The sequence below is a fragment of the Eumetopias jubatus genome, unplaced genomic scaffold, assembly GCF_037043125.1.
Source record: "Eumetopias jubatus isolate StellerSeaLion01/CBP00866 unplaced genomic scaffold, mEumJub1_p1.0 scaffold_11, whole genome shotgun sequence".
NCBI lineage: Eukaryota > Metazoa > Chordata > Mammalia > Carnivora > Otariidae > Eumetopias > Eumetopias jubatus.
This window is the reverse complement of record NW_028274817.1, coordinates 85,475,240-85,501,073: the sequence shown is the minus strand read 5'-3', so window position 1 is coordinate 85,501,073 and position 25,834 is coordinate 85,475,240. Positions and strand designations below refer to the sequence as shown.

Genomic DNA, 25,834 nt, shown 5'->3' with positions numbered 1-25,834 from the left:
GTTTCAGGCAAGTTGTCAGGACTGAAGACATGACCGCTTGGCTAAAGGACCCACCTCCAACATGGCCCACTCAGGAGGCTGTTGGGAGGAGGCTTCAGTTTTTCACCACCTGAGCCTCTCCACAGACCTCCTCACAACACGTGGTCCCAACAAGCAGGCAGGAGACCATGAGCAAGACGGAACTGTAGCATCTATTATAACTCAACCTCAGAAATGACATACCATCACTACTGCTATATTTCCTTGGTCACACCGACCAACCCTAGGACAACATGGGAAGGAACTACACAGGACGTGAATACCAGCAGGCAGGGATCATCAGGTGCTATATTGGAGGCTGGCTACCATACCGGGTGACATATAATATCCAAAGCAGAAGTATTGGGACACACATGAAGAATTTGAAGTAAATACAATAAGTAAGAGATAAAAGTAGAATATAAAACCAGAACAAGTGATATAAAAGGGACCTAAAGAAAATATTAGGTGTGAGTATGATAGGAAAAAAGGGAACAGAAAAATGCTATAAATGGAGAATATGAAATGGGATGTCAGAAGTTTTACTATAAATAGCAATCACAAAAAATATTTAGAACGGGGTGGGGGGATGGGTGAGCCTGGTGATGGGTATTAAGGAGGGCACGTATTGAATGGAGCACTGGGTGTTATATGCAAACAATGAATCATGGAACACGACATCAAAAAAAAAAAATTTAGAACACCGAGACCCTCAATGGATTAAAAAAAAAAAAGGTCCAACAACACCCACGCAAAGATTGGGAAATGTTGAAAATGAAAGGATGAAGAGGGGATAGAGCACATTAATAAAAGCCCAAAGAAAGCTGGGATAGCCATCCCAATAGTTAATAAAATTTAAGATCACAAAAGACAAAGAAGGACATACACTCATTGACAGGAAGATATGTCTACCACAAACATATACACCTAAGGAGCACTGAACAATAAATTTTTTTAAGATTTTTTTATTAGCGCACAAGTGGGGGGAGCAGAGGGAGAAGCAGGAAGCAGACTTCCTGCTCAGCACTGAACCTGACACAGGCTCGATCCCAGGACCCCAGGATCATGACCTGAGCCAAAGGCAGACACTTAACCAACTGAGCCACCCAAGCACCCATGAACAACACATTTTTAAGCTTGATATTTCATATATATGTATAATATATAATACATAATATATATGATTTATATATTAACATATATATATAAGAACACATTCCTATATAACCCACACTTAACAAACGGAGACTACTTTTTTTTTTTTAAAGATTTTATTTATTTGACAGAGAGAGAGCAAGAGCAGGAACACAAGCAAGGGGAGTGGGAGAGGGAGAAGCAGGCTTCCCGCAAAGCAGAGAGCCCGATGCGGGGCTCGATCCCAGGACCCTGGGATCATGACCTGAGCCGAAGGCAGATGCTTAACGACTGAGCCACCCAGGCGCCCCTGGAGAAGACTACTTTTATGCTTACACTTAAACAGTTACAAAAATAGACCACGTTAGGGCACTAACGCCTCGGTGAATTCGAAAGTATCAATATTAAGCATTATCTCTGACCATAATACAATGAAATTAGCACAGCAAAAAGCTAAAAAAAAAAAATCTTTGGAAACTAACATTACTAAATAACCCTTAGATGAAAGAAGAAATCATAAAGGAACTTTAGAAATATTTACAACTAAGCAGCATCTGGGTGAGCATCTGCCTTCAGCTCAGGTCATGATCTTGGGGTCCTCCGATCGAGTCCCGCATTGGGCTCCCTGCTCGGCGGGGAGTCTGCTTCTCCCTCTCCCTCTGCCTCTCCCCCCTGCTCATGCACTCACTCTCTCTCAAATAAATCTAAATAAATAAATAAATAAATAAATAAAAATATTTAAAAAAGAAAGGGGGCCCTGGGTGGTGCAGCGGGTTAAGCATCTGACTCTTGGTTTCAGCTCAGGGATCTTGAGGTCTTGAGGTCAAGGGTCTTGAGGTCAAGCCCCGAGTAGGGCTCCAAGCTCAGCAAGAAGTCTGCTAAAGTTTTTCTCTCCCTCTGCCCCTCCCTGTGTTCGTTCTCTTCCTCTCCCACTCAAACAAATAAAACTTAAAAAAAAAAAAAGATTTACAACTAGGGGTACCTGGCTGGCTCAGTCCATAGAGCATGGGACTCTTGATCTTGGGGTCAAGAGTTCAAACCCCATGTTGGGCATAGAGCTTACTTTAAAATATAAATAAATAAGGATGCTTGGGTGGCTCAGTCAGTTAAGCATCCGACACTTGATTTCATGATTCAGGTCATGATCTCAGGGTCCAAGTGTTGAGCCCCACATAAGGCCCCATGCTTGGTGGGGATTCTCCTTGGGATTCTCTCTTTCCCTCTTCCTCTGCCCCTCCCTGCCCTGCTCCCCCCGCCCCCATGCTCTCTATCCCAAATAAATAAATACATAAGAATCTTAAAAAAAATGTTAAAAAAGGAAATATTTACAACTAAATAACATAAAAACACTACATGCAAAATTTGTAGGACACAGCAAGATCAGTTAACACAAGAAACCTGTAGCTTTAAATACATTTATCAGGAAAGAAAGGTTGAAAAAAGTACACGTTAAACCCAATAAAATGGTTAGCTGTGGAAGGAAGAGAACAAAAGTTGGGTGCAGGATTAAAAGAGAATAAATAAAATGAGGGGCTTTTCATGGAACAACAATGAGGATGTGTCATGAACTGTCGGGTATGATCAGAGCTCAGACTCTTTGAGAGGCAAGCGCGTACTTCTTTGCATGGGGGCTCAGATTCTCCAAAGGCTACCTAAGACCATTATGCATATGCACAATGTGAAATCTAATCATGTCCATCCTGGGCATAGGAGGCCTGGATATGGCAAAAGTCAGACAAATTCATTTTGTGGATGCATACAATTGTGTACTCCGAAAGTTAACAAATCTAGTCTGTATTTGGAGTGCTGACCCTTAGAAAGCTGGACAAGTCCATCCTATGGATAAGAAATGTAGAGTTTCTGAGAGCGGACTAACCCAGTCTTCCTTGACGGGGAGCTTAGACACCCTTTGAAAGCTGGACAAGACCAAATCGTGGGCAGTGAGCTCAGCCCCTCCTTGCTTTGGGTAAGTCCACTGTGTACTGTGAAAGTCTTTTCTGTGGATCAAGGGCTCAGGAACCCTTGTTCTGTGGATTGGAATTTACTCCCTCTGAAGATTGGAGCATCCTGTTTTGTAGAAAGCATCTCGGGCAGTCTACTGGCAGGGAAATCAAGAGACTGGCTTCAGGAGGCTGTCAGATAAGGAGGAGGGCTGAAGTCAGAAATGAGAAGGAATGACGCCAGGCAAAAGGATCCCAGAACAGGCGGCTAGATGCTGGGCAGGGAAGAAAATGTAGGGATCGGCATCAGACACTGAGAAAATGCAGGATCTGACGTTAAGGACTGTGAAGGGTTAGGACGACAGGGAAAGTGGGGAATAAAACATCGGGCCCTTGAGGGATATGAGAGGACTGGGAGGTGAAGGAGGTTGCAGTAATTACGTCTTGGGGACCTACAGGAAAATGCCTGAGACGGTGAGGAAGACGCCAGAACCAACGGGGGAATATGACGTCAAGGATGGCGGGGTGATGTCAGGGCCGGAAAGGGGCGTGAGAGCGAAAAGGTTCGTGCGCATAAGTGAGAAGATGGTTGGGCCAGCGAACGTAGACGACCCCAGGGTGCACCAACCGCACAAGGCTCGCCTCCATTCCCGGAAGCATGCTGAGCTTATTGGTCCGTTTCCTCTGCCGTCCCTTCCTCCCACCCCCTTGCTGGCTTCAGCCAATAAGCATGAACGCTGGTGCGCGCGGGGGGGACGTTTCGTGACGTGTACGCTACGTACGCTTTATCAAGCGTCTTCCCGCGCGGCAATCTTCCCAGTCTCTGCGCTCCTCGACCGTAGCTCTTCTGGTCTTTTTGCTTAATTTGCAGGTAAGCAGCACATGTCTTGGGAACCGGCTGCTTCTCGCCTCACTGATGTGCGCCGCGCCGGCCAGGAGCTAGGTGCGCGAGTGGGGAGAACAGCGGCTTCTGACACGTAGGCTTGGGCTTCTCCCGAGTGGGCGGGTCCCGTGCTGAGAGGTGACACTTTTCTGTTGGTGGGAGGCTGGCGCCTTATATCTGAGTGCGAGGAATGCTGGGAAGGACTGGCGACGTCGGTGGCGGGAGTGACCGCGCGACAGCCGAGATTTGCGGGCGCCCTTCCCCCCCCCCACGTGACCGCCGCCATCTTACTCTGCGGGAGCAGAGAGAACGCGAGGGTGTTCTGGACTTGCGCAGCGGCACAAAATGACGGGCGTGGTGGTGATGATGATATGGGCATGCGCGAAGGTCGCCCCCAAATGGCTGCCTCCCTGATGCGGCACCTCCAATTCCCGCCTTTTCTGCTTTTCTTTTTGGTCTGCAGTCGCCTCTTCGTTTCTTTCTTTCTGTGGTCTTCATTTCTTAATCCTTTCTTGTTCCTGCTTTTTTCTCTCATCTCCACGGTTTCTCCCACCCCTTTTCGTACTCTCTCAGCAGTCCTCGAATTCGCTGCCATGTCTTCTGAAGAAGGGAAGCTTTTCGTGGGAGGGCTCAACTTCAACACCGATGAGCAGGCTCTGGAAGACCACTTCAGCAGTTTCGGTCCTATTTCCGAGGGTGAGACATGGGCCAGATGTATGATGAGCTGGGTATTGGTGAAAGTCTGGGGCCCTTACGTTTCAAGAAATGGAAGGAGAAAAATCAGGACCCTAGGCTTTCACATATTCCTTTTTCTGTTCCTAGGTCTAAGGTGTAGTCTTACGAGAACCCCGTAACTTTTCAATTGAGGATTGGTGGGAGGGGGTCCGTCCTCTATCTGACACCCTTTGTCGCTTATGTTCTTCTTACCCACATTCTCTCTTTTATCCAGTGGTCGTTGTCAAGGACCGGGAGACTCAGCGATCCCGGGGTTTTGGTTTCATCACCTTCACCAATCCAGAGCATGCCTCAGATGCAATGAGAGCCATGAATGGAGAGGTGAGGTCTCCTACCTACATAGGGGCCCTGCCCCCATCTGCCACTTCCACCATTCTTTCTGTTTTTCCCTCTGTGTCTGCTAGGGGCAGCGCGGCCACCAAACCCCGCAGTGCCCACTCACAGGAGCATGACTGCCTTCTGTTCTAGGGGGTGGAGGGCAGCGGCAGACAGAGCCGGGCTGCCTGGGAGGCGACGACTGGTCCTGCATGAGGCCGAGAAGCCACCTGTGGATGGTTGACCTGCCCTGGGCTTAGGTAGTAGAGTCTGCAGACCTGCGGGCCTGGCCCGGAGAGGACCTCGTGAGTCTTCTGGGATGGACTCTGAAGTCTCAAACCAAGAGAGGTGTCTATCTAGCCCTAATAGTGGGGCAGCTTATAGGAGTGGGGAGGAGAACTCAGCCTGAGTTCAGTCAAGATGTAAGTAGTAGCAGGGGGAACACGGTGGATTTAGGTCATTTTGTGGGATTCTATAGCTCCTGATAAAACCATTCTGGTCAAAGGAGCTTGTTCTCGAACGTGGCACCCAGAACCTGGTGCCCAGCAGCAGTTTCTGGGCTCTTTTGCCCACCTGCCCTACCCATTCTTCCCTTACTACTGCCCTGTTTGACCACTAACCCATCCTCCTTGTGTCTCCCCACACGTAGTCTCTGGATGGTCGCCAGATCCGTGTGGATCACGCAGGCAAGTCGGCCAGGGGAACTAGAGGGGGTGCCTTTGGGGCCCATGGGCGTGGTCGCAGCTACTCTAGAGGTAAGTGTAGTGGTAAGTTTGGATATGGGGGAAAGTGGCTTATTAGTGACTTACATCTGGACAGCTGCCTATAAACTTTTTCTTAATTTGCTGTAGGTGGTGGGGACCAGGGCTATGGGAGTGGCAGATATGACAGTCGACCTGGAGGATATGGGTATGGATATGGAAGGTCCAGAGACTATGGTGGCAGGTGGGTAGCCAAGGGATTGGGGTACTCTGGTGGTGCTGCTTTCTTTTTAAGAGCTCAGCTGCCTAAGAGTTCATACATATCTCATTTTGGTGTTAGTGTTAGCTTTTATAAATTATAATGGAACTTTAAGTATGTCACTCAGTACGTTTTGAGTTCTGTATAATGCACTAGTAAATTGTAAGTTAATGAAGTTGTAATATGGTAGATGGTAATAACATGTTTATCATGTCGAGTTGGTTTTATGTTTATATTGTTAGTGTTTAATGTGCTGTATGTGAGTTACATGTCATGTAATTACGTGATTTCTGTACTGCATGTTTGATACATGTTTTACACGTTAAAGTACGTATAATAACATACAGAACATGATAGGATGTGTAAATGCGTATGGCTTTTTTTTGTGTGTGTGTGCGTGCGTATGGTTGTTAATACTAAGGTGTCTAGGATATATCTGTGCTAACTGCTGTGTCTGTTTTCTCCCAGAAGCCAGGGTGGTTATGACCGCTACTCAGGAGGAAATTACAGAGACAATTACGACAACTGAGATGAGGCATGTGCACCTAATGTAGGTGAGGCTTAGATGTTGCCACTGAGCGGACCTCTGTCCACCAGCCCTGTCATGTTCCACTCAACCTTTCCTCCTGCCTGCACTTAGTTCACCTGGCCCACCTGACACCATTCCTAGGCCTCCTTTGCTCTCAGGTGCCTGTCAGAGCTAGTCTGCTGTTGGGAGGGGATGTCTAAAAACTTGTCTCCCTTGTAATCTCTTGCTGGGCATGGAGGAGATGAAGCGGCATTGCTCAGCAATCCTTATCAACCCTGGGAGGTGAGCATGTGTGCCTCTGCCTTCCCAACATTACAATTCTCCCCCTTCTTACTGTTCTCAGATACACAAGGAATAAAACTTCTGGTCCAGGATCATCCTTCCAAATGGCTGTATTTATAAAGATTTTTGGAGCTGCACTGACACATCTGTTTTAGTACATCAACTTCTATTTTTGAACTGAGCTCCCAAGGTAGCTTGTCACAAAGACCTTTTAGAAAGCTCCATGTGTTTTCTAAAATTTTCTCCCTTTTAAATACTAATCCTTGGACATTTGTAGAGTCTGGGTATTTTTTCCTTTCACCAGTTTTTCAGTTTGGACTCTCAGGATTACTGATCATGGCAAAAAATGTTTGTTCAGACTGCTTTTAAAAAAATAGGCATTTAAAAGCCTGTATACAATGTTTATCATGATTAGGAAGAAATTTCCAAATGCAAGTACAAGAAATCAAAGTAATTAGAGGTGGGTTTTTTTATTCAAGGTCACCACCCTAAGTATACAGAAATTTCTTAAAATACTCACTGTGAATGTCCTTTTTTTAGTACTGGAAGAAAAAATATTCTGTTGTGTCTCATTTAGCATTTTAGGATGTCCACGGAGCTGATTAAAAAGTTGAAACATGAAAACAACTGATACGTGTTTTTTCCTTGCTCAACCCAGTTTTCAAACTAAAAATGGAAGATCAAGAAAGGGGGGAGACTTTTAGGAAAGTAGTTGGGGGTAGGCAGCAGTTGCCATAAGAGTAGACCTCTCCAGCTCAAAGTTTGGTTGCATTTGGGTATAAGTGAAATGTGGGGGTGGTAGGGGTTACAGAGGAAATAAATACTCTTGCTGGAATTGAGTTTCCTGAGATGGCCTCTTGGTCCCATTGTTTTGATCAGTGTCAGCTTGGGAATTCGACCGCTTGGGGTTGAGTCTTCCCCAGCTTCTCAGAGCATCAGTGGGTGCCCTTTGCAGGATTGTTCTGAGAATTCAAGCACCTGGTGGAAGTTAAATTCTGTCATAAACAGCATTTCCAGTTTCTTCTGACTCTGAAACGTTGGGAGGTGGAGGAAGTGTACTAAACTCCCCTTTGAGGAACATGGAAGAATCCTGGTTTGAAAACAAGGTTCTAAGAGCTCTGGATTCAGATTCCAGGATTCAAACAAAGTCTCTGCTGCTCTCCAGCTATATTTGACCTTGGGTAGGACACTTAACCTGTGCGCCTCAGCCTCATGGGCATTTTGCATTTTTTGAGGGTTAAGTACATTTAATAGGCATGTACAGTCATTGAGAATAGTTAGCAAATATCTTAGTCATAGGGATTCAGTCTTTGGTGCTATGAGGGTCTTTGGTGGTAGGGTAGTGGTAATGGTTGGGCCTGCTTTTGCACGTGTAGCTGGTCTTCGTTCCTCAGTCCTACTGCTACTCTCTTTGGTCCTGGTCCTGGTGGTTGCAGTGGAGTCCTATTAGCTTTGTCCCTCCTTTTGGAATTTAGATCTAATCAGTTGTGTCAGTGGCTTCCACCTAGTTGATGGAAAAGTCAAGTACCACCAGATCGCCAGTTGCAGGACATTTTAAACGGCCTTACTTCCTCATGGAGCATGTTAACTCAAGGTGTTCCCTCAAAAGTCCAGTATTGAAACCCCAATATGATGGTATTAGGAGGTGAGGTCCTTGGGGGGGGGCGGGGGTGATGAGGATTAGATAAGGTCATGAAGGGTGGTGCCCTCATGAGTCAACAAGAAAACTTCCCCCTTCTGTTCTCAGCCACATGAGGATACCAGAAGTTGGTAGTCTGGGAAAGCACTCACCAGAGCTCAGCTACACTAGCACCCTGATAGACTTCAGCCTCCAGAACTGAGAAATTGATAAGCCACCCAGTCTGTGGTGTTTTTACGGTTTCCTGAACTGACTGAAACTATAGGTTCCTGTTTTTGAAGAGTCCCAGTGTTAGAAGCCTACCTCCCCAGTCCCAGCTAGTTGGGGCAGGCTGCAAGGACCCTTCCACCCAAGTAATCATACATCTGCTTTGGCAGGTGGGTAGAGACTAGAGAACTTTTAACAACTTCTCACTGGCCCAGGAAAAGAGGCATTGTGGCTATCACGACTGGTTAGGTATTGGGTACTTTGAGGAGGCCCTCTGTGCTGGGCCTTTGGGGAGCCAAGGCAGTGGGGCCTGGCAGGAGGAGCACCATTACCACGCTGCAAGTAGGCCATGGTGGGGGGTACCTGCTCCCTGCCTGTTGAGAAGTGAAATGCCCTCACCCTTGGTGTGGCTTGAGGCAAGATTCCATAATCAGCTGCAGAGTTCCTGCAACAAAGTGATCCCTAAGTGATGTCAATGAAGACCACAGTGTTCTACACCTGCTCTGCTCTCCTGATGTTAGGTGCGTTGTAGGGGTGCCTGGCTGGCTCAGTTGGTAGAGCGTGTGATCCTTGATTCTCCCGGTTGTGAGTTCAAGCCCCACATTGGGCATAGAGCCTACTTAAATATAGAAGATCCCTTGTAATCCAGCCCAGAAAGGCCCAGTCTCTTGCTGATTATTTGCTTTAAAAAAAGGCTTAGAGGATCTTCTCACTGCAATTGCTGAATCAAAATTTTCAGATATGGGAGTCAAAGCCCCCTTAAAATACTTGTCCTCTGCTTCAGTTTGACCAGAATTTCACTAGTGTGCATGCTCGTCTCTTAACCCACGGAGACCAGGAACTCCATGCAGAGGTTCCTAAAGAACCTCTGTCCCAAGGCCTGCGAAGACCAGATCCCTGGTCTGCAAATACTTGTATTTTCAAGCCCTGGATCTTGCCTAGACCAAAAACTTTGACCCAAACCTTTAAGACACCCCACCCCCTGCCCATTTCAAGAATAAATCCAAGGGCCTAACCCCTCCCACCCCATGTGGGTTGAAAACACAGATTATACATCCTGCTTCACAGTTTCATTTCTCTGCCTCCGGTTCAATGTGTAAAATGGGAATAATAGTACCCACCAGATGGACGTTTTAGGACATGGCAAATTACTGATAGTACACCCATACCCTTGCCCCACACACTCCTGGATTTGGGGGTGTAGGAAACTTGGAATAAGCTTTTCAAAATAAGCTGCTGTGAATACTGAAGGTATGTAAGAAGGCATATTGGGTAATGATCAGTAGCCAGTGTTCCACGACAGCTTCTCAGGACAAAACCTGTCCCTGCCCAGCTGCTTTCTTCTGCTGCCCGCCGGCTAACTTAAAGGCCGTGATCCTTTTTTTTTTTTTTTAAACTTTTTTTTTTAAGATTTTATTTATTTATTTGAGAGAGAATGAGAGAGAGAGCGAGCATGAGAGGGGGGAGGGTTCCGAGGGAGAAGCAGACTCACTGCTGAGCAGGGAGCCCGATGCGGGACTCGATCCCGGGACTCCAGGATCATGACCTGAGCCGAAGGCAGTCGCTTAACCAACTGAGCCACCCAGGCGCCCCAAGGCCGTGATCCTTTATAATTCAGAGTGCATAAAGATATGAGAAACTGGAAACGGTTTTTTCAAATTGGGTACAAGACCTGACATGGAGCTTTTCATAATCTTTTTAAGTTTATTTTTTTTAAAGGTCTTACTCATTCGTTAGAGTGTGCACATAAGCAGGGGGGGAGGCAGAGGGAGAGGGAGAAGCAGACTCCCAGTGAAGCTGGGAGCCCAACATGGGGCTCGATCCCAGGACCTGGAGATCATGACCTGAGTTGAAGGCAGACGCTTAACCATCTGAGCCACCCAGGTGCCCCTTAAGTTTCTTTTTTTAAGTAATCACTACACCCATCGTGGGGCTCAAACTCACAACCTCAGACAGTCACATGCTCTTCCGACTAAGCCAGCCAACACCCCAGAGCTACTGCAAAAAAGTGGTTATGGCAAGCTGCCCCAGATCCTAATGGGTGGTCTTAACATACAGAGAACGCACAAAAGAAAGTTAAGGCTTCTAAATTGTCAAGGACAGTGGCATTCTGTATAAACGTTCCTAGTACAATGTCGAGTCAAATTTTTTTAACTCAATTTTAAGCTTCCTTTAAGTAAAACTCATCTTTGGAATTTTGCTTTGCTTTTTCTAGTTCTTAATAGTTGTCAGCACAAGATTTGCAGTCTCTGTTTTTAACCCTTATGATTGTAATCCATGGTAACAGGTAGATTTTTCTTCACTGGAGTCCAGTCCACCCATTTGTCTATGTAAGTGGAAGAAAGGCTTAATGAATGAAATGGGCAAAGTGCCCTGGTGTTTCCTACTTCGTTTTATCTTTTTTTTTTTTAAGATTTTATTTACTAGGGGCTCCTGGGTGGCTCAGATGGTTAAGTGTCTGCCTTCGGCTCAGGTCATGATCTTCAGGTCCTGGGATCGAGCCCATATCGGGCTCTCAGGTCAGCAGGGAGTCTGCTTCTCCCTCTCCCTCTGCCTTTCCCCCTGCTTGTGCTCGCTTGTTCTCTCTCTCTCTCTCAAATGAATAAAATAAACTATTTTTTTTTAAATTTTTATTTACTTGACAGAGCACAAGCAGGGGCGTGGCAGGCAGAGGGAGAAGCAGGCTCTCCACTGAGGGATGTGGGACTCGATCCCAGGACTTGGAGATAATGACCTGAGCCTAAGGCAGATGCTTAACCAACTGAGGCATCCAGGCGCCCCCACTTCATTGTACCTTAACAAAACAGCTGGCCCAAACCTCTCAAATGCTTGTGAAGCCTGCATTTTGAAAAAATGCTTTGTGTTTATAATTGTTGAATCTCTGTGATAGATACATGAAAGTTCATTATATCAACACTCTTGTAAGTTCGAGATTTTCTATAACAAAAGTGTGAGGGGTGTGGTTTGTCAGACCTCAGCATTGGCATGGGAGGTGGGTAGCCGTCAGCTATCTTCTGCTAGCTTACCCTGTCCCCCAAAGGCCTCTGCATAGTCACAGGCATTTCTACTCCAAAGGCCTCAAGAAACCCCGTCCTATAAATGCTAGCTTCTCTTTCTTGGCATCTGACACTTATTTTCCAGATACTGGCCCTAGAATCCCATCCTGCTTCTCTGCCCCCATCACAGATCTCAGGGCCCCTCTGGCTTTTCCAGGCAGAAGGACTACCCTTTGCCCGGCACTGGAGGTCCTGCCTTCCAACCTCCATACCCAGGACCCCTTAACACCTCTCTCCTGGCCTATAAAAAGGGGGATAATAAAGGCAGTAGCCCATTAAATGAGTTAAAATATGGGAAACACCTGGAACAGTGGTAGTTTCATGTGGTCAATAAATGGTAGCATTTGTTTTTTTTAAGATTTCATCCAGGCGTCCCAAATGTTAGCATTTGTTATGTGTGACATAATTGTAGGGACAGCAATGGATACAACATTTCTTTCCCTCAGGAGTCATGTCATGGTGGGGTCTAAAGACAGTAAAGTACTAAATTGGTGTGTAACATAATGTTAGGGAGTGACAAGAACTAAAGCTGGGTGGGGTTGTGGAGAGTGATGGATGTGCTATTTTATGCAAGCTGGTTAGGGAAGACTACTCGGGAGGTGGTCTTTCAACAGAGTCTTGAAGTTAGTGATAGCTGGGGAGAGCAAGCAAGGAGGATATCTGGTGCAGAGGAATGGTTCTGCCATGGCACTCTGGCTGCCTTGCACGTCCCCACAGACCACGTGGGCAGGCTGATCTAGGTATGGGCAGAACACCCTGGGATCCTCAGAACACAGAGCACAAGAGGCTAGTGAGGAACTGCTGTGAGGCCAATTCTCACTCCTTGTCTACCAAAGAGGCTGTCGTGAGGCAGTTTTGCATCACCCATGGATCTGGTCAGGTATGAGGCTTTCTGTCCCTTTCCTCCCCTGACCTACGGCTGTAGAACTGCATAGCATGGCATTAGCTCCTTGGCAACGGGGTGTGCTGCCATCCGTGCTGCAGTAATCCGGCCCCTTTCATTTTGGTGTTACCCAGAATGTGGGACATGGGCTGGCATCTGTGGCTGGTCCTGCTTTCACTGTAAGTAAGAAACCTCTCGATCGAATGAGGGCTCTTTTCCTTCCTGACCAGATCCGTCAGCCTAACCTTGCCTTGCTGTCTGGCAGAGAATTGGAGGCAGAAGGAAAAGCAAGCAAGTGCAAAGGCCCCGAGGTAGGTGGGAGCTTGTTTGGTGTGCATGAGGAACAGCAAGAAGGTCAGGGTGGCAGGAGGCGAGCTTGGAGACGTGACAGGGGCCTAGTCCTATGAGGCCTCACTGGCCACAGGGAGGACTGTGGGCTTTTCTCTGAGAGGTGGAGGCAGGACGGGCGTGAACAGAGGAGGGCTGAGGGCTGCCTTGGGTTGTAGCAGGACCCTCTGGCTGCTGTGAGAGCCGACAGGGAGGGCTTAGGGTGGTTGAGGCGGTGGTGGCAGTGGACATGAAGAGGAGAGGTTGCATTCTGGATGCGTGCTGAAGGTGGGACTGACGGGACTTGCTGACGGGTCAAATGGTAGTGGTTAAGAGCAAGGATTCCCAGAGCCAGGTGGCCTGGGTACAAATCCAGCCCCAGCGCTTACTGACCGGCTTTGGGCAGGTCACTTCAGCCCTTTCCCTCCATTTCCCCATCTCTGATGTGGCATAATAGTAACCCATTTCATAGGGTTGCTGTGAGGATTAAAGGTTTTCCATGTCCGTGAAGTGCTTAGGACAGTGCCTGGCACAGAGCACTTGTGATTAGTAGGATGAGCAGAAGTGTTTGCTGAGAGCGCATGGGAGAGAGCGTTCCAGAGCCCAAGAACAGTTTGTGCAGCTTTCAAAGGATGTGCGAGAAACCCAGCATGGCTGGAACCTAACTGGATTGAGTAAGAGCAACAAGGGGGTGAAGTTGAGAGGAGGCCCGAGAACTCCTCACCGCAGCTGGGAGCCATTGTGAATTTCGGGGTGGACCTGCCAGTGCAGAAGGTCAAAAGACAGGAGGGGAAATGGATCTGAGACTCGGTGCTGGGGATGTGTAGAGAAGAGAGGGATGGAGCACTATTGTCAACGCTGCTGGCTGGTTACCAGGGCTTGGTGGTTTCTGGTGTCCAGGGTAAGAAAATGAGTCTAGTTCCACTTCCAGCCTGAGTCCAAATGCTAGTTCTAATGTCTTTTGCTTCTGTGACCATGGGTGGTAAACCCCTCCAGGGCTCACTTTCCTCATCTTCACAGCGGGGCTAAGTGTCACACCTACCTCACTAGGGTGGTTTGTGACAGTCGCAGAAGACGGATGTAGTAAGAGCCTGGTAAATTCAGGCTGATCACAGGAGGACCAGGCAAGGCTGATCTCAGGAAAGCAAGGGCGCCTTAATATTCGAAGAGCAGTGAGATGTAGTTCAGTGTATTAGCAGAAAAAAATGTGAAGAATCAAGGGCTGTACTGCTGGGGAATGAGGTACCAAACCCAGGGTCCAGTCTTTCCCAGGGCCACAATCTGGCCCCAAATCCTTCACTGAGTAAATGGAATTGAGATCTTAGGAGCAGAGCAACCCCAGTCCTGCCCTGTGAAGTGATTTCATCCCCCTCTCTGAGTCACTCCCTGACCAGCTTCATTGGCCTTAACCACACACTCAGCATCCAGAGCTGTGTGTATCTGGCCCCTTTTCATTCAGGTTCCAACTTAAATTTCTTTCTCATCCCTCCTCCCTTCCCCCACAGCTCAGCAACACTAACCAAACTTCTATTTTAATGATAGTAAGTACCAATTTCTTATATGATCTTACTGTTTATCTTTCCAGTTACAGTGGCAGCTCCGTGAGAGCAGGAACTGTTTGTTTCAGTTACGACTGTTTTCCCAGTGCCTGGCACCTAGTAGGGGCTTGACAAATAAATACTGGTTGGAAGGCTGGCTCTCTGTTTCAGCTTGCTGGGGGCTGCTCAAGTGGTCTTGAGGCTTCTCCCAACTGCAGGAATCTTGTTTCTGATTCAGGCTATGGAGAGTTATTACCATTAGGACTTAAAGATTAGGGGGCGCCTGGGTGGCTCAGGTCTTGATCCCAGCGTCCTGGGATCAAGCCCCACATCAGGCTCCCTGCTTCTCCCACTCCCACTCCCCCTGCTTGTGTTCCCTCTCTCGCTGTCTCTCTCTCCCTGTGTCAAATAAATAGATAAAATCTTAAAAAAAAAAAAAAAAGACTTTGGAGATTAGGAGAACTGTGGCTTCAGAAGCAAATGTTTTCCCATCAGGAAATGGTAAGATTTCAGTTACGACCTTATGTCCCAACCCCCACTTGTCCCATTCAGGAAGAAACTTCGGGGGTAATATAAGTGAATAAGAACTCTACACTCCACTTACACCTCAGCTCCATGTCTCCCATTTTGCTCTTTGGTCTTGATTCTCAGCATACCCTTGTCACCCCAAGCCACCCAGGCTTTCCCTCAAATTACACTGCTTTTTGTTCCTGAGGATGGGGCCCAACTTCAGGCTTGGTGTCAGCCTGTCTTAGTAATGGAAAGTGGGCACAGCTAGTGTGGTCCAGTGCTTGCCTTTGCATTTCTAAATTAGGGGGTGCCGAATGGGCAAGAGGCACATGAAGGAAGGAAGAGTCCAGGAAAAACATAGCCCCTGACTGTTTCTGCCACGACTCGAGTCGCTATTGTGATGTGGTGTTACCTTCAAAGAGCTCTCGCTTACCATCTTTTCTGTCATCTGGCTAGGACCCTTAACCTTAACCATCAGTCTGACAGTAAAATAGCCCAGGTCCTGTTAGAGTGAGTAGGACTTGTGGTTCCCCCATGGGCTTCAGCTTTTTTCTCTAGATGACATGTTTGCAACCAAGGTCATTCCCAGCCTCCACGAGCTGCCTCTGATGACTTGATATCCCCAGACCTGAGACCCTCCTGTCCCTACCCACTGACCTGCTGCCATTCTTGCAGATAAATTCTGCAACTTTCTCGCCAAGCTCCCAGCAAACTGAAAGTGCCTTCTGTCACCAACTTGTTCAAAACACCTTTTTTAATCCAGTGAGAGTGTGTAAATATTTTAGAAAAAAATGCAAAACACAACAAATGCAAGAGGTGGCTGTGGTTGTTAATTCACATTATTTCTGCACCATAACTACCTCTGACAGATGGATCTGTTACTGGGAAAAGTTCTTAAAACAGCTGACAGTAGATAACCTTTAGTGGGTATTTTCTCTTCTCCAGATGCTCGTCTAAGCTTTACAAGTATTAACTCATTTAGTCCTCCTTATAACCTTATGAAGCTTTTTTTTTTTTTCAGATGAGACTCAGTCACAAAGGGATTAAGTGATTTTCCCAAGATCATAGTTCCTATTTGGCAGAGCCTACAGAAGTGGCCAAGTTATACTGCCTTCTTAAAAGTACTGTAGTACTTCTCAGAAAAACAGCAAACATTCACGCAACAGGTGTTGTGAACACTTTCTATGCATTAGCTCATTACATCAACCCTGTCATTAGGTTTATCTAGTCTAGCATTACAGGGGTGAAATTTTAAAATAATTTTTGAAATTTTAACATACAGAATATTGTAAAAACAACAACAAAAAAAATCAATTGCAGCAGTTTAAGAGGGTAAGTCTCACTGGCATCCCTGACTTTCCTGTACTTTTTTTCCCCACCATGTTTTTTGGAAGCTGAGTGGTGGTATGAAGGGGTGGGGCCCCATCCAGGGAGGGTCAAGGTGTGAATGGGAAAGGCTTCATTGGTCATAGCATTCTTTATGGCAAGAAAAATACTTGAAAATAAACCCGATGCTGGTCACAAATAGGAGACCAGTTCAATAAAATGTCACCCTTGAACTCCCTGGGCTTCAGCTTTCTTCATCTGTAAAATGGGGGTAGTAAGGGAACCCACAACATTCAGTTATTAGGATTAAATGGATTAATACATGTAAATCACCATGTGTCCAGCATATCCAATAAATGTTCATGGTTACACGTTTGTGCAAACAGTTTATTCTTTAGCAATCATCAAACAGAAGATATTTAAAAACACACCCATAGGGGCCCCTGAGTGGCTCAGTCAGTTGAGTGTCTGCCTTCAGCTTGAGTCATGATCCCAGGGTCCTGGGATTGAGCCCCACGTTGGGCTCTCTGCTCAGCCGGGAGCCTGCTTCTCCATCTCCCTCTGCCTGCTGCTCCCCCTGCTTGTGCTATCTCTGTCAAATTAACAAATACAATCATTAAAAAAAATTTAATATACTTTATATTAGTTAAGCGTCTGCCTTCGGCTCAGGTCATGATCCCAGGGTCCTGGGATCGAGCCCCGCATCGGGCTCCCTGCTCAGCGGGAAGCCTGCTTCTCCTTCTCCCACTCCCCCTGCTTGTGTTCCTGCGCTCTCGCTCTCTCTCTCTCTCTCTGTCAAATAAATAAAATCTTTTTAAAAAGACACCCACAGCTTAGTTACACGGACAAGGGAGGTGCTCTGTCGATACGAAACAGAGTGGTCTATTTTTGTTAAAACACACAAAGCGCAATACATGTTTTGGATGTGTCTCCTCATTTCAAGTGGCTTTAAAACTGTTCAGATTATTGTATGTTATAAAATAAAGTGTGAAAAAAAGTTTTGAGAATTGTGGCAGTTAATGAATGTTAAGATCCAATAGGAAGCTACTAAACTTTCGTATCTCAATTTTGTAAGTTCTGTTAATGCCTGACCACATTAAGATGAATAGTTAGAGGGGCACCTGGCCGGCTCATTTGGTAGAGCATGCAACTCTTGATCTCAAGGAAATAAGTTTGAGCCCCACATTGGATGTAGATTACTTTAAAAAAAGAGATGAGGGGTGCCTGAGTGGCTCAGTTGCTGGGCATCTGCCCGCGGCTCAGGTCATGATCCCGGGGTCCTGGGATTGAACACCACATCGGGCTCCCTACTCGGCGGGAGGTCTGCTTCTCCCTCTCCCACTCCCCCTGCTGTGTTCCTTCTCTCGCTGTTTCTCTCTCTGTCAAATAAATAAATAAAATCTTAAAAAAAAAAGATGAATAGTTAAGAGTTGCAACTTCCTGTTAGAGTTGAAGTAAGGATGGTTCCAATGGCCTCTTGGGATCCAAAGCCTGTTGTGCCTCCTTAATGTCTTCTGCTTTTCGAGACTCACGCCCAGACCAAGCTTCCTGGGACCCTCCAACCCCCCCCACACACACACACCCCCATCACAAAACAGACTCTTCTCATCCCAGGGTTGTATGGAGGCCTGTCAATCACTTTAAGAACTGGAGAACAGGGGCGCCTGGGTGGCTCAGTCGGGTAAGCGACCGCCTTCGGCTGGGGTCATGATCCCAGGGTCCTGGGATGGAGCCCCGGGTCGGGCTCCTTGGGGGAGCCCCCTTCTCCTCCTCCCTGCCTGTACTCTCTCACTGTCTCTCCTCTCTCTCTCAAATAAATAAATAAAATCTTTAAAAAAAAAAAGAACTGGAGAACAGCCTAGGAGCCTCTGCATATGTGATTATTTTTGATGCTATGGCAAGCGATCGGATCGGCAGTGATGATGGGGTCCCTCCTATGCTTCAGATCTTGCTTGGCCAAGATTGTGCTCCTAAGAATCAGTTTATTCCACGGTTTCAAAAGAAAGTCGTATTTCTTAATTTTTAGTGATTCGCATACTCTTCCCTGTCTCTCTGGCCCTTGGATATTATTCTTGTGTATACAAAAAATGCCATTAGGGACTGGGGGTGGGTAGAACTTAAGGGGTGGAGCCTCCATCCTGTGCCGGAAGCTACTCTCCCATAGCGCGCTTGCGTGGTTCTCCCACGCCCTGGGAAGGGTTCCTATCCATTCGCTCTGTGCTTGGCAGCTCTTCCTGGCAGCAGGCGGCCATCTTGCCTGGAGCCTGAGAGAGGGAGCAGAGAGAAGGAAAGGGCGACACTGGTCTCAGGGCCGCCCCGGGGGCCTCAAGAGCCGGAGGCAGCCCCGGAGGTGGTCTCTGATCCCGGGTCCTGCTCTTGAACCCGAGAAGGGAAGGCGGAGGGCGGGGGGAACAAGATGGATGGGGAATGCCAAGAAGGATTGCTAGACGGGAGGAGGGGCGTCGCTATGGTGACCGGGGAGGGGCGGGATCAGATCTGAATCGCTGTTGTGTCTTCCGGGAACTGCCCGGGAAGGGCAGGGCTGGGGTGATGAACATGCTAGCTGCCGGGTGGTATTTCGCGACGTCCCGGCGTCGAGGGACTCGGTGTCTACGGCAACGATCGCCTGGCGGAAGGGGAGAAATTAAATCCCTTCACTTGAAACGCTGACATTCCAGGCCCTTGTCCTGCAGGCTCCCGCGGGGGGACACGCCAGAAGAGGAGGCCGGGGAATGGCCGCGGTGTGGCAGCAGGTCTTAGCAGTAGACGCGAGGTGAGGCGTGGGGTCGAAGCCCATGGGAGCGGAAGTTACTGTGGTGCATGCGCAATGGAGATAAGTGAGGCTGGGCGGAGAACTTGCCTTATGCGGCTGCGTGGGCATGCCGGAGGTGAGCATGCGCAGCAGCAGGGTGTGGGGGCTTACCTGCAGAGACGGGCTGGCAAGAGGGTCCTAAAGAGCATGCTGGGAAAATGCAGCCAGATCTGGGCATGCGCAAAGAGGCTGTGCTGTCAGAGCCTTTGGGAGGGGGTGATGGAGCTCAGGCTGGTGACATCCTATTCCCCACCATTGCCCCCCCCTCCGCAGACTTCTCTTACCATCATCACTTCCCCAATCTGACCCCATCACCATCCCATACTGACTTCCACCATTGCCCCACACTGACCCTCATCACCATGTCACCCTGAGCCCTACTATTGTCTACACTGACACCTCATACCAACAACCGCAAAGCTGCAGACGGCCTCCATTGTCCCCACAGTGATCTCATCGCCATGCCTTTTATTACTGTAGACCCACCCTCATCACAGCACCAGAGGGACCCCAATCACCACTGCTGATCACTTGCCATCCTGACCCCTCACTGCCACACACCTCACTCTCTTTCCTCATCCCCTGAGCTGATTGATTCCCTCTATCCTGTGCCTGCTGCCCACCCTGCCTCCCGCCATCATAGGTACAACGCGTACCGCACACCAACGTTTCCACAGTTTCGGACACAGTACATCCGACGGCGCAGCCAGCTGCTGCGGGAGAATGCCAAGGCTGGGCACCCCCCAGCACTGCGTCGGCAGTACCTGAGGCTGCGTGGGCAGCTGTTGGGCCAGCGTTACGGGCCCCTCTCCGAGCCAGGCAGTGCCCGTGCCTATAGCAACAGCATCGTTCGCAGCAGCCGAACTACCCTAGACCGCATGGAGGTGAGCTCCTCCCCACACTGCCTGCCACGCACGCCACCTGCCTGCATATACATTCACTCAGCAGACTTGTCGGGCACCTGTTAATGTGCAAGGCACTGTGCCAGGCTCTTAGGATAAGCAGGGGGCAGAAAGAGATAATATATGCTAAGTCAATAAACGGACAACAGACAAGATGAACAGGTTGATAAATAGGCAGTAAACAAGATAAATAGGTCAATAGACAAGCGAAACCAGATAAATAAGTCAATAATTAACACGGCTTATAGCGAGGAGTCCTAAGATGGAAAAGTAAAGCAGACTTGGGATAAAATGAGACTCGTGGGGGCAGAGGGAAGTTATGTCTGATGGGGATGATCAGGAAAGGCCTCTCCGAGGAGGTGACAGTTGAGCTGAGACTGCAATGAAGCAAGAGACGGTGCTGAGTGGTTTTCAGGGGGAAAGTGTCTGTTCTTTCTCCACAGAACGTTTATTGATTATCAGCCGAGTGGGGAGCTAGTGCAGAAACTACGGCAGTAGTCCAGGCCATGGTGGTGGTGGTGGGTAGGGTGAGGAAGGATCGGGTTCTGGGTATATATATTTTTTTAAGTTTTTATTTATTTACTTGAGAAAGAGAGCATGAGGGGGGCGGGTCAGAGGGAGAAGCAGACTCCCCGCTGAGTAGGGAGCCCGATGTGGGGCGTGATCCTGGGATTCCAGGATCATGACCTGAGCCGAAGGCAGTCGCTCAACCGACTGAGCCACCCAGGCACCCCTGGTTCTGGGTATGTTTTGAAGACTCCAGACCTCACAGGTTCTGGAGGACTATTTTCAAGATGTGCCCACCCTGACCCTCTGTTTGCAGGACTTTGAGGATGATCCTCGGGCCCTGGGGGCCCGTGGGCACCGCCGTTCCGTCAGCCGAGGCTCCTACCAGCTACAGGCACAGATGAACCGTGCTGTCTATGAGGACAGGTATGCACAGGGGCGGCTGTGAGCCGGGGACTTGTAAGGGGGAGAGGGGCCGTGGGGGCCTGAATGCTAGTACCTACCTCATGTTACCTGCCCCCCACTCCTGTTGGGGCCCAGGCCCCCTGGCAGTGTGGTGCCCACATCAGTGGCAGAAGCAAGTCGAGCCATGGCTGGGGATACGTCGCTGAGTGAGAACTACGCCTTTGCGGGCATGTACCATGTTTTCGACCAGCACGTGGATGAGGCAGGTAAGCCAGCAGGTTAGCGGGTCCCCTCACCACTCATTTGCCTAAACTGTGACAGCTACTCAGCGTGTCCTTTCCTGGAACGCAGAGTCTCTGGCCCACCTCCGAAGGAGGAGTTGCCATCCCTAAACCTTTCCCCAAGCCCACAAGCCCTCCGCAAAGTAAAGCGGTCTGCAAGATCTCAAGTACCTGGGCTATCGTAAAAGGGCTCGGCAGCTCAAAAGAGGGCTTGACAGGAGGCTTCTGGGGTCGTGAGTTGCTTGGAAGGGTTCAGAGCCTTCGCTACAGAGAAATCCCCTTACAACAGGCAGCGCAGGTTTTGCAAACCGCCAAGATGTTGGTAATTGTAAAGCGCTGGCTACAATTTAGGGAGCTTTTGGCAGAGGGCCTTCTCGGGTTCTCACTCCCGTTCTCAGCCAAGGAAAGCCCTTGGCGCAGGCCCCTGTGCTTGGTGCACTGGGTCCCAGCCCCCAGCCCCCGCGGCAAAGCCTCTTATAAATGAAAGCGCCCGGTGAGCGTGCCGAGTTGCACCGATGGCTTCTTGGCATTGCAGTCCCAAGGGTGCGCTTCGCCAACGACGACCGGCACCGCCTGGCCTGCTGCTCTCTCGACGGCAGCATCTCCCTCTGCCAACTGGTGCCCGCCCCGCCCACGGTGCTCCGCGTGCTGCGGGGCCACACCCGCGGCGTCTCCGACTTCGCCTGGTCCCTCTCCAACGACATCCTCGTGTCCACCTCGCTCGATGCCACCATGCGCATCTGGGCCTCTGAGGATGGCCGCTGCATCCGGGAGATTCCTGACCCCGACGGCGCCGAACTGCTCTGCTGCACCTTCCAGCCGGTCAACAACAACCTCACTGTGGTCAGGCTCCGGGGTGCCCGCTCGCCGAGGGCAGGGCTGCTGGGCCAGGAGAGCTGTCCCAGGGAGTCAGTATAGGGGTGGGGTGGGGGGGCTCCCCTCTAGTCCCTCACCACGGTCTTCCTGTGGTCAGACTCAGAGGGAAACGGGTCAGAACAGGGACACCGTGCTTGGTGGGGTGGGGGGGGGGCTTGCTGTGACAGACTCCACGGGGGGGACTGGTCAGGAGGCAGGGTCCCGGCTCTGGTACCCCTTGGGTCGCATCAACAGCAGTGCTGCCGTCTTCCAACCCCAGGGGCTGCTGGTCGCCAGGCAGGATGACTTAGTCGGAAGGCTTGGCTCATCCCAGTGGCACAGCTCCACTGTGGTCCGGCCCCAGGATGGAGAGTCGGAGGGCGGGGGAAAGAAGTGAAAATCTGGCCTGGCCCTGAGCGGGAGAGAGGGGACTGGCTGAGTGAGCCTGTGCTCTGGGATCCCTCCTGCTGCAGCACCGGCCCCAGTATAGTCAAGCGTCTGGCAGGGACCAGGCAGGAAGGAGACCAGCTGTCATTACCAGCCTAGGATGGCCCTGTGGTTTGCCTGTCATGGGGGGTGCTGGCTAAGGGGCAGCTGGCCGTCCTGGTTAGATGGCAAGAGGGGCTGGCTCTAAAGGATCGCAGGCCTCGGTCACCTCCCAGTCTACCCGCCACAGCCCCCCCCCCGCCACCAGGGTTAGACTCTAGTAGGAGCCCGCCAGTTCCATCGATAGCAGCTCCATTATGGTCAGACCTAAGGAGGGACTGGCTGAGAGCAGGATGATGGTGCACCGGTCTCGCCCACAGGTGGGGAATGCCAAGCACAACGTGCACGTCATGAACATCTCCACGGGCAAGAAAGTGAAGGGTGGCTCCAGCAAGCTGACGGGCCGGGTCCTCGCTCTGTCCTTCGATGCCCCTGGCCGGCTGCTCTGGGCAGGCGATGACCGTGGCAGTGTTTTCTCCTTCCTCTTCGACATGGCCACAGGTAGGCAGGCCCCAGGCCTGCATCTGGGTTTTGGCGCTGCCACCGTCCCAGCACACAGCCCCCCCCCGCCCCTCCCCGCTTATTTTGCCTCCTCTCCCCCTGTCGTTCCAGGGAAACTGACCAAAGCCAAGCGTCTGGTGGTGCATGAGGGGAGCCCTGTGACCAGCATCTCCGCCCGCTCCTGGGTCAGCCGCGAGGCCCGGGACCCCTCGCTGCTCATCAATGCTTGCCTCAACAAGCTGCTGCTCTATAGGTGGGTCTTCCCTGTCCGGGCCGCCTGGAGAGGCAGGGCCCGCCGCCTCCATCAGACTGGGATGGCAGCCCTGGCTCCTCGTCAGAGGAAAACCTGTAGGGCCTCAGGGCCGGTCTCCTCCATCAGGTTAATTTGAGTGAGCAGGGAAGTCGGGTCTCCTTATGATAGTGCTGGGTATCAGTGGGAGGGGTGGTGACAGGAGTAGCTGATGGGTGACAGGAGTAGCTGATGGTTACATAGAAAGGGCTGCTACCAGGCCCCGTGGAAGCACCTCGTACAGAGCACTCCACTTAATCCTCAGAACAGCACTGTGAGGAGGGGGCTGTGATCATGCCCATTCTACAGATGAGCAACCTGAGGCATAACATAGACTAGGGCCTTCTTGGAGCAGTGGTCCTTCCTTCCTTCCTTCCATCCATCCATCTGTCCTTCCTTCCTTCCTTCCATCTATCCTTCCTTCCTTTTTTTTTTTTTTTCCCTTTTCTGGTGTTTTTAAATGGAGGAATTTACTGTCCCCACTCACCTATGACATGTTACCCAAATGCAGTTTTCAGTCTGGGCTGCATGCTGGAATGACCTGAAGGGTTTCACAAGATCATGGCCAGGCCCCGCTCCAGGCCAATGAAGCCCTGCGACGGGACTGCGCACCTTGGTATATTGAAAAGTTCCCCAAGTGATGTCCAGCCAGGCCTGAAAACCACTGCCCGACAGGATGCTTTCTATTCTACTATTTTGTTTTTCTACTCTTTAAAAAAAAAAAAAAATCACACACGCACATAGACATATGTGTAATTTTTAATTTAGGCGTACTCGCAGATGTGGGGCTACCTCCCCCCCGAATCCTCTCCCTTCTTTCCTCCTCCTTCCTGCCACCTCGGCCAGCAACTCTGTATGTTCCTTCCTACATTTTGTTCTCTCCCCTGCAACCCGAGGCGTGCGCACCCGCCCCCACACGTCGGAGGGAGGGTCATTGTCTCACGGAAGCAGGCTCCTTCTCCATCCTTTCCCATGTCTCGCTTTCCTCACCAGACGGCGCCTGTTGAACTGCTCCCACGTCCCCTGCAGTGCTGTTGGCTCAGTCGTTCTTTTGAACAGCTCGTCACTTTCCGCATTACAGGCGCGTCCAGTTTGGTCGGCCCTTTCCCCCCCTTGTGCCCGTTTTACCACCAGGATCTCTAAGAGACCCCTAGAAAGAGAAACTAGTGAGTCACGCTGCAGAGGCTCCCCGTTTCCATCAACAGGTAGCTTCCAAACTGTCATGAACGCACACACCAGCCCGTGCTTGATAGGTATACGCAGTCGTCTCAGAACCAGACTTTGTGAACCTTGAAAAGAACTCGGGCGCCGGGGTGGGGACACAGACCAGCCCGCCCCCCATTCATTGCCGTCTGGAGCTGAGGCGACGCCCCAGCCCGCTCTCGTCCTTCCCTCAGGGTGGTGGACAACGAGGGGACGCTGCAGCTGAAGAGAAGCTTCCCCATTGAGCAGAGCTCACACCCCGTGCGCAGCATCTTCTGCCCCCTCATGTCCTTCCGCCAGGGGGCCTGTGTGGGTGAGTCCCGCAGAGTGGGGGGTCTGGGTGGCTTGGGGAGGGGCAGGGAGCGGGGCTGGTCCTGATCCGGCTCGGACAGCACAGCCCCCTGGTGCCCAGACTTCATGGGCCTCGAGAACTCCCACACCCCAACAGCCTCCCACTTTGAACAAAGACCCCCAAGAGTCCAGAAACCTCCTAACATGAGACACAGCCTCCCCACCCCCCAAACAGCTCAGAGACCTCACACTCTGGACGCGGGACTAAAACAGCTAGGTGACCCAGGTTCAGGGACCGTCCCTCCCAGACCTCCCCACACCCGGGCCCCCCCTCCCCCCGCTGCTTCCGGCAACACCTCCCGAGGCCCCTCTGTCTCTCTCCCCCGGGCAGTGACCGGCAGCGAGGACATGTGCGTGCACTTCTTCGATGTGGAGCGGGCAGCCAAGGCCGCCGTCAACAAGCTGCAGGGCCACAGCGCCCCCGTGCTGGACGTCAGCTTCAACTGCGACGAGAGCCTGCTGGCTTCCAGCGACGCCAGTGGCATGGTCATCGTCTGGAGGCGGGAGCAGAAGTAGGTCCTGCCGTGTCCGCCTTCCCTCCCGCCTCCCGCTCCAGCCTTGTGTTTGTAAATAAAGTTCCTGTGGTTGTGCCTGTGGCTGGCTCCCAGGTCTCCTGGGGGTGGGCTCGGGGAGGGGGTGGCTCTAGCCCCCGAGTTGGACTGGGATTCACTTCCGCATTCGTGCATTCCAGCATCGATTTCTTTACTTAGCAACCGGTCATTGAATGCCTCCCGCGTCATGGGCCCCCCCGTAAGTGTTTGGCTCAGTCATGCATGGGACAGACATTATTGAGCACCCACTGTGCACCAGGAACTGTTCTAGGTACTGGGGGTAGAGCCATAATCTCAACTGACAGAAATGCCTGCCTTCGTGGGGCTTGCAGTCTATCGCAGGGAGATAATAGACAAAAATATGTCACAGGTCAGCTAAGGTCAGGGTTGGCAGGACAGGAGGTAGAGG

General features: G+C 50.3%; 2 protein-coding genes across 7 annotated transcripts; both read left to right on the top strand.

Annotated features, from left to right (window-relative positions):
* The first annotated feature begins 4,012 nt into the window (after positions 1-4,012).
* RBM3 (RNA binding motif protein 3) lies at positions 4,013-12,878 on the top strand. Of its 4 annotated transcripts, XM_028113381.2 has the most exons (7): positions 4,013-4,035; positions 4,552-4,671; positions 4,925-5,031; positions 5,675-5,780; positions 5,877-5,970; positions 6,457-6,539; positions 6,858-7,309. In XM_028113381.2, the coding sequence occupies exons 2-6, from the start codon at positions 4,569-4,571 to the stop codon at positions 6,512-6,514; spliced, it is 468 nt and encodes a 155-aa protein (XP_027969182.1). In that variant the 5' UTR covers positions 4,013-4,035; positions 4,552-4,568; the 3' UTR covers positions 6,515-6,539; positions 6,858-7,309. The 4 variants fall into 4 exon arrangements, with proteins under 4 accessions (XP_027969182.1, XP_027969181.1, XP_027969179.1 ...); XM_028113380.2 differs by lacking the exons at positions 4,013-4,035; positions 6,858-7,309 and adding an exon at positions 12,812-12,878 and having other exon boundaries at positions 6,454-6,539; XM_028113378.2 differs by lacking the exon at positions 4,013-4,035 and having other exon boundaries at positions 6,454-6,535.
* WDR13 (WD repeat domain 13) lies at positions 12,820-25,470 on the top strand. 3 transcript variants are annotated; one of them, XM_028113374.2, is made up of 10 exons: positions 12,820-12,892; positions 18,976-19,055; positions 19,738-19,978; positions 20,820-20,929; positions 21,044-21,174; positions 21,725-22,032; positions 22,851-23,031; positions 23,143-23,284; positions 24,718-24,836; positions 25,206-25,470. In XM_028113374.2, the coding sequence occupies exons 2-10, from the start codon at positions 19,015-19,017 to the stop codon at positions 25,388-25,390; spliced, it is 1,458 nt and encodes a 485-aa protein (XP_027969175.1). In that variant the 5' UTR covers positions 12,820-12,892; positions 18,976-19,014; the 3' UTR covers positions 25,391-25,470. The 3 variants fall into 3 exon arrangements, with proteins under 3 accessions (XP_027969175.1, XP_027969174.1, XP_027969176.1); XM_028113373.2 differs by lacking the exon at positions 12,820-12,892 and adding an exon at positions 18,550-18,632; XM_028113375.2 differs by lacking the exons at positions 12,820-12,892; positions 24,718-24,836; positions 25,206-25,470 and adding an exon at positions 24,314-24,710 and having other exon boundaries at positions 18,679-19,055.
* The last annotated feature ends 364 nt before the right edge of the window (positions 25,471-25,834 follow it).

Excerpts from the sequence above, each read along its gene's own strand:
- RBM3 (XM_028113380.2), top strand. The coding sequence starts at position 4,569 with ATGTCTTCTGAAGAAGGGAAGCTTTTCGTGGGAGGGCTCAACTTCAAC. Across the intron at positions 4,672-4,924 it reads TTTCGGTCCTATTTCCGAGG|TGGTCGTTGTCAAGGACCGG; the intron begins GTGAGACATGGG and ends TCTTTTATCCAG. Across the intron at positions 5,781-5,876 it reads TGGTCGCAGCTACTCTAGAG|GTGGTGGGGACCAGGGCTAT; the intron begins GTAAGTGTAGTG and ends AATTTGCTGTAG.
- WDR13 (XM_028113374.2), top strand. The coding sequence starts at position 19,015 with ATGGCCGCGGTGTGGCAGCAGGTCTTAGCAGTAGACGCGAG. Across the intron at positions 21,175-21,724 it reads CCAGCACGTGGATGAGGCAG|TCCCAAGGGTGCGCTTCGCC; the intron begins GTAAGCCAGCAG and ends TTGGCATTGCAG. Across the intron at positions 22,033-22,850 it reads TCAACAACAACCTCACTGTG|GTGGGGAATGCCAAGCACAA; the intron begins GTCAGGCTCCGG and ends TCTCGCCCACAG.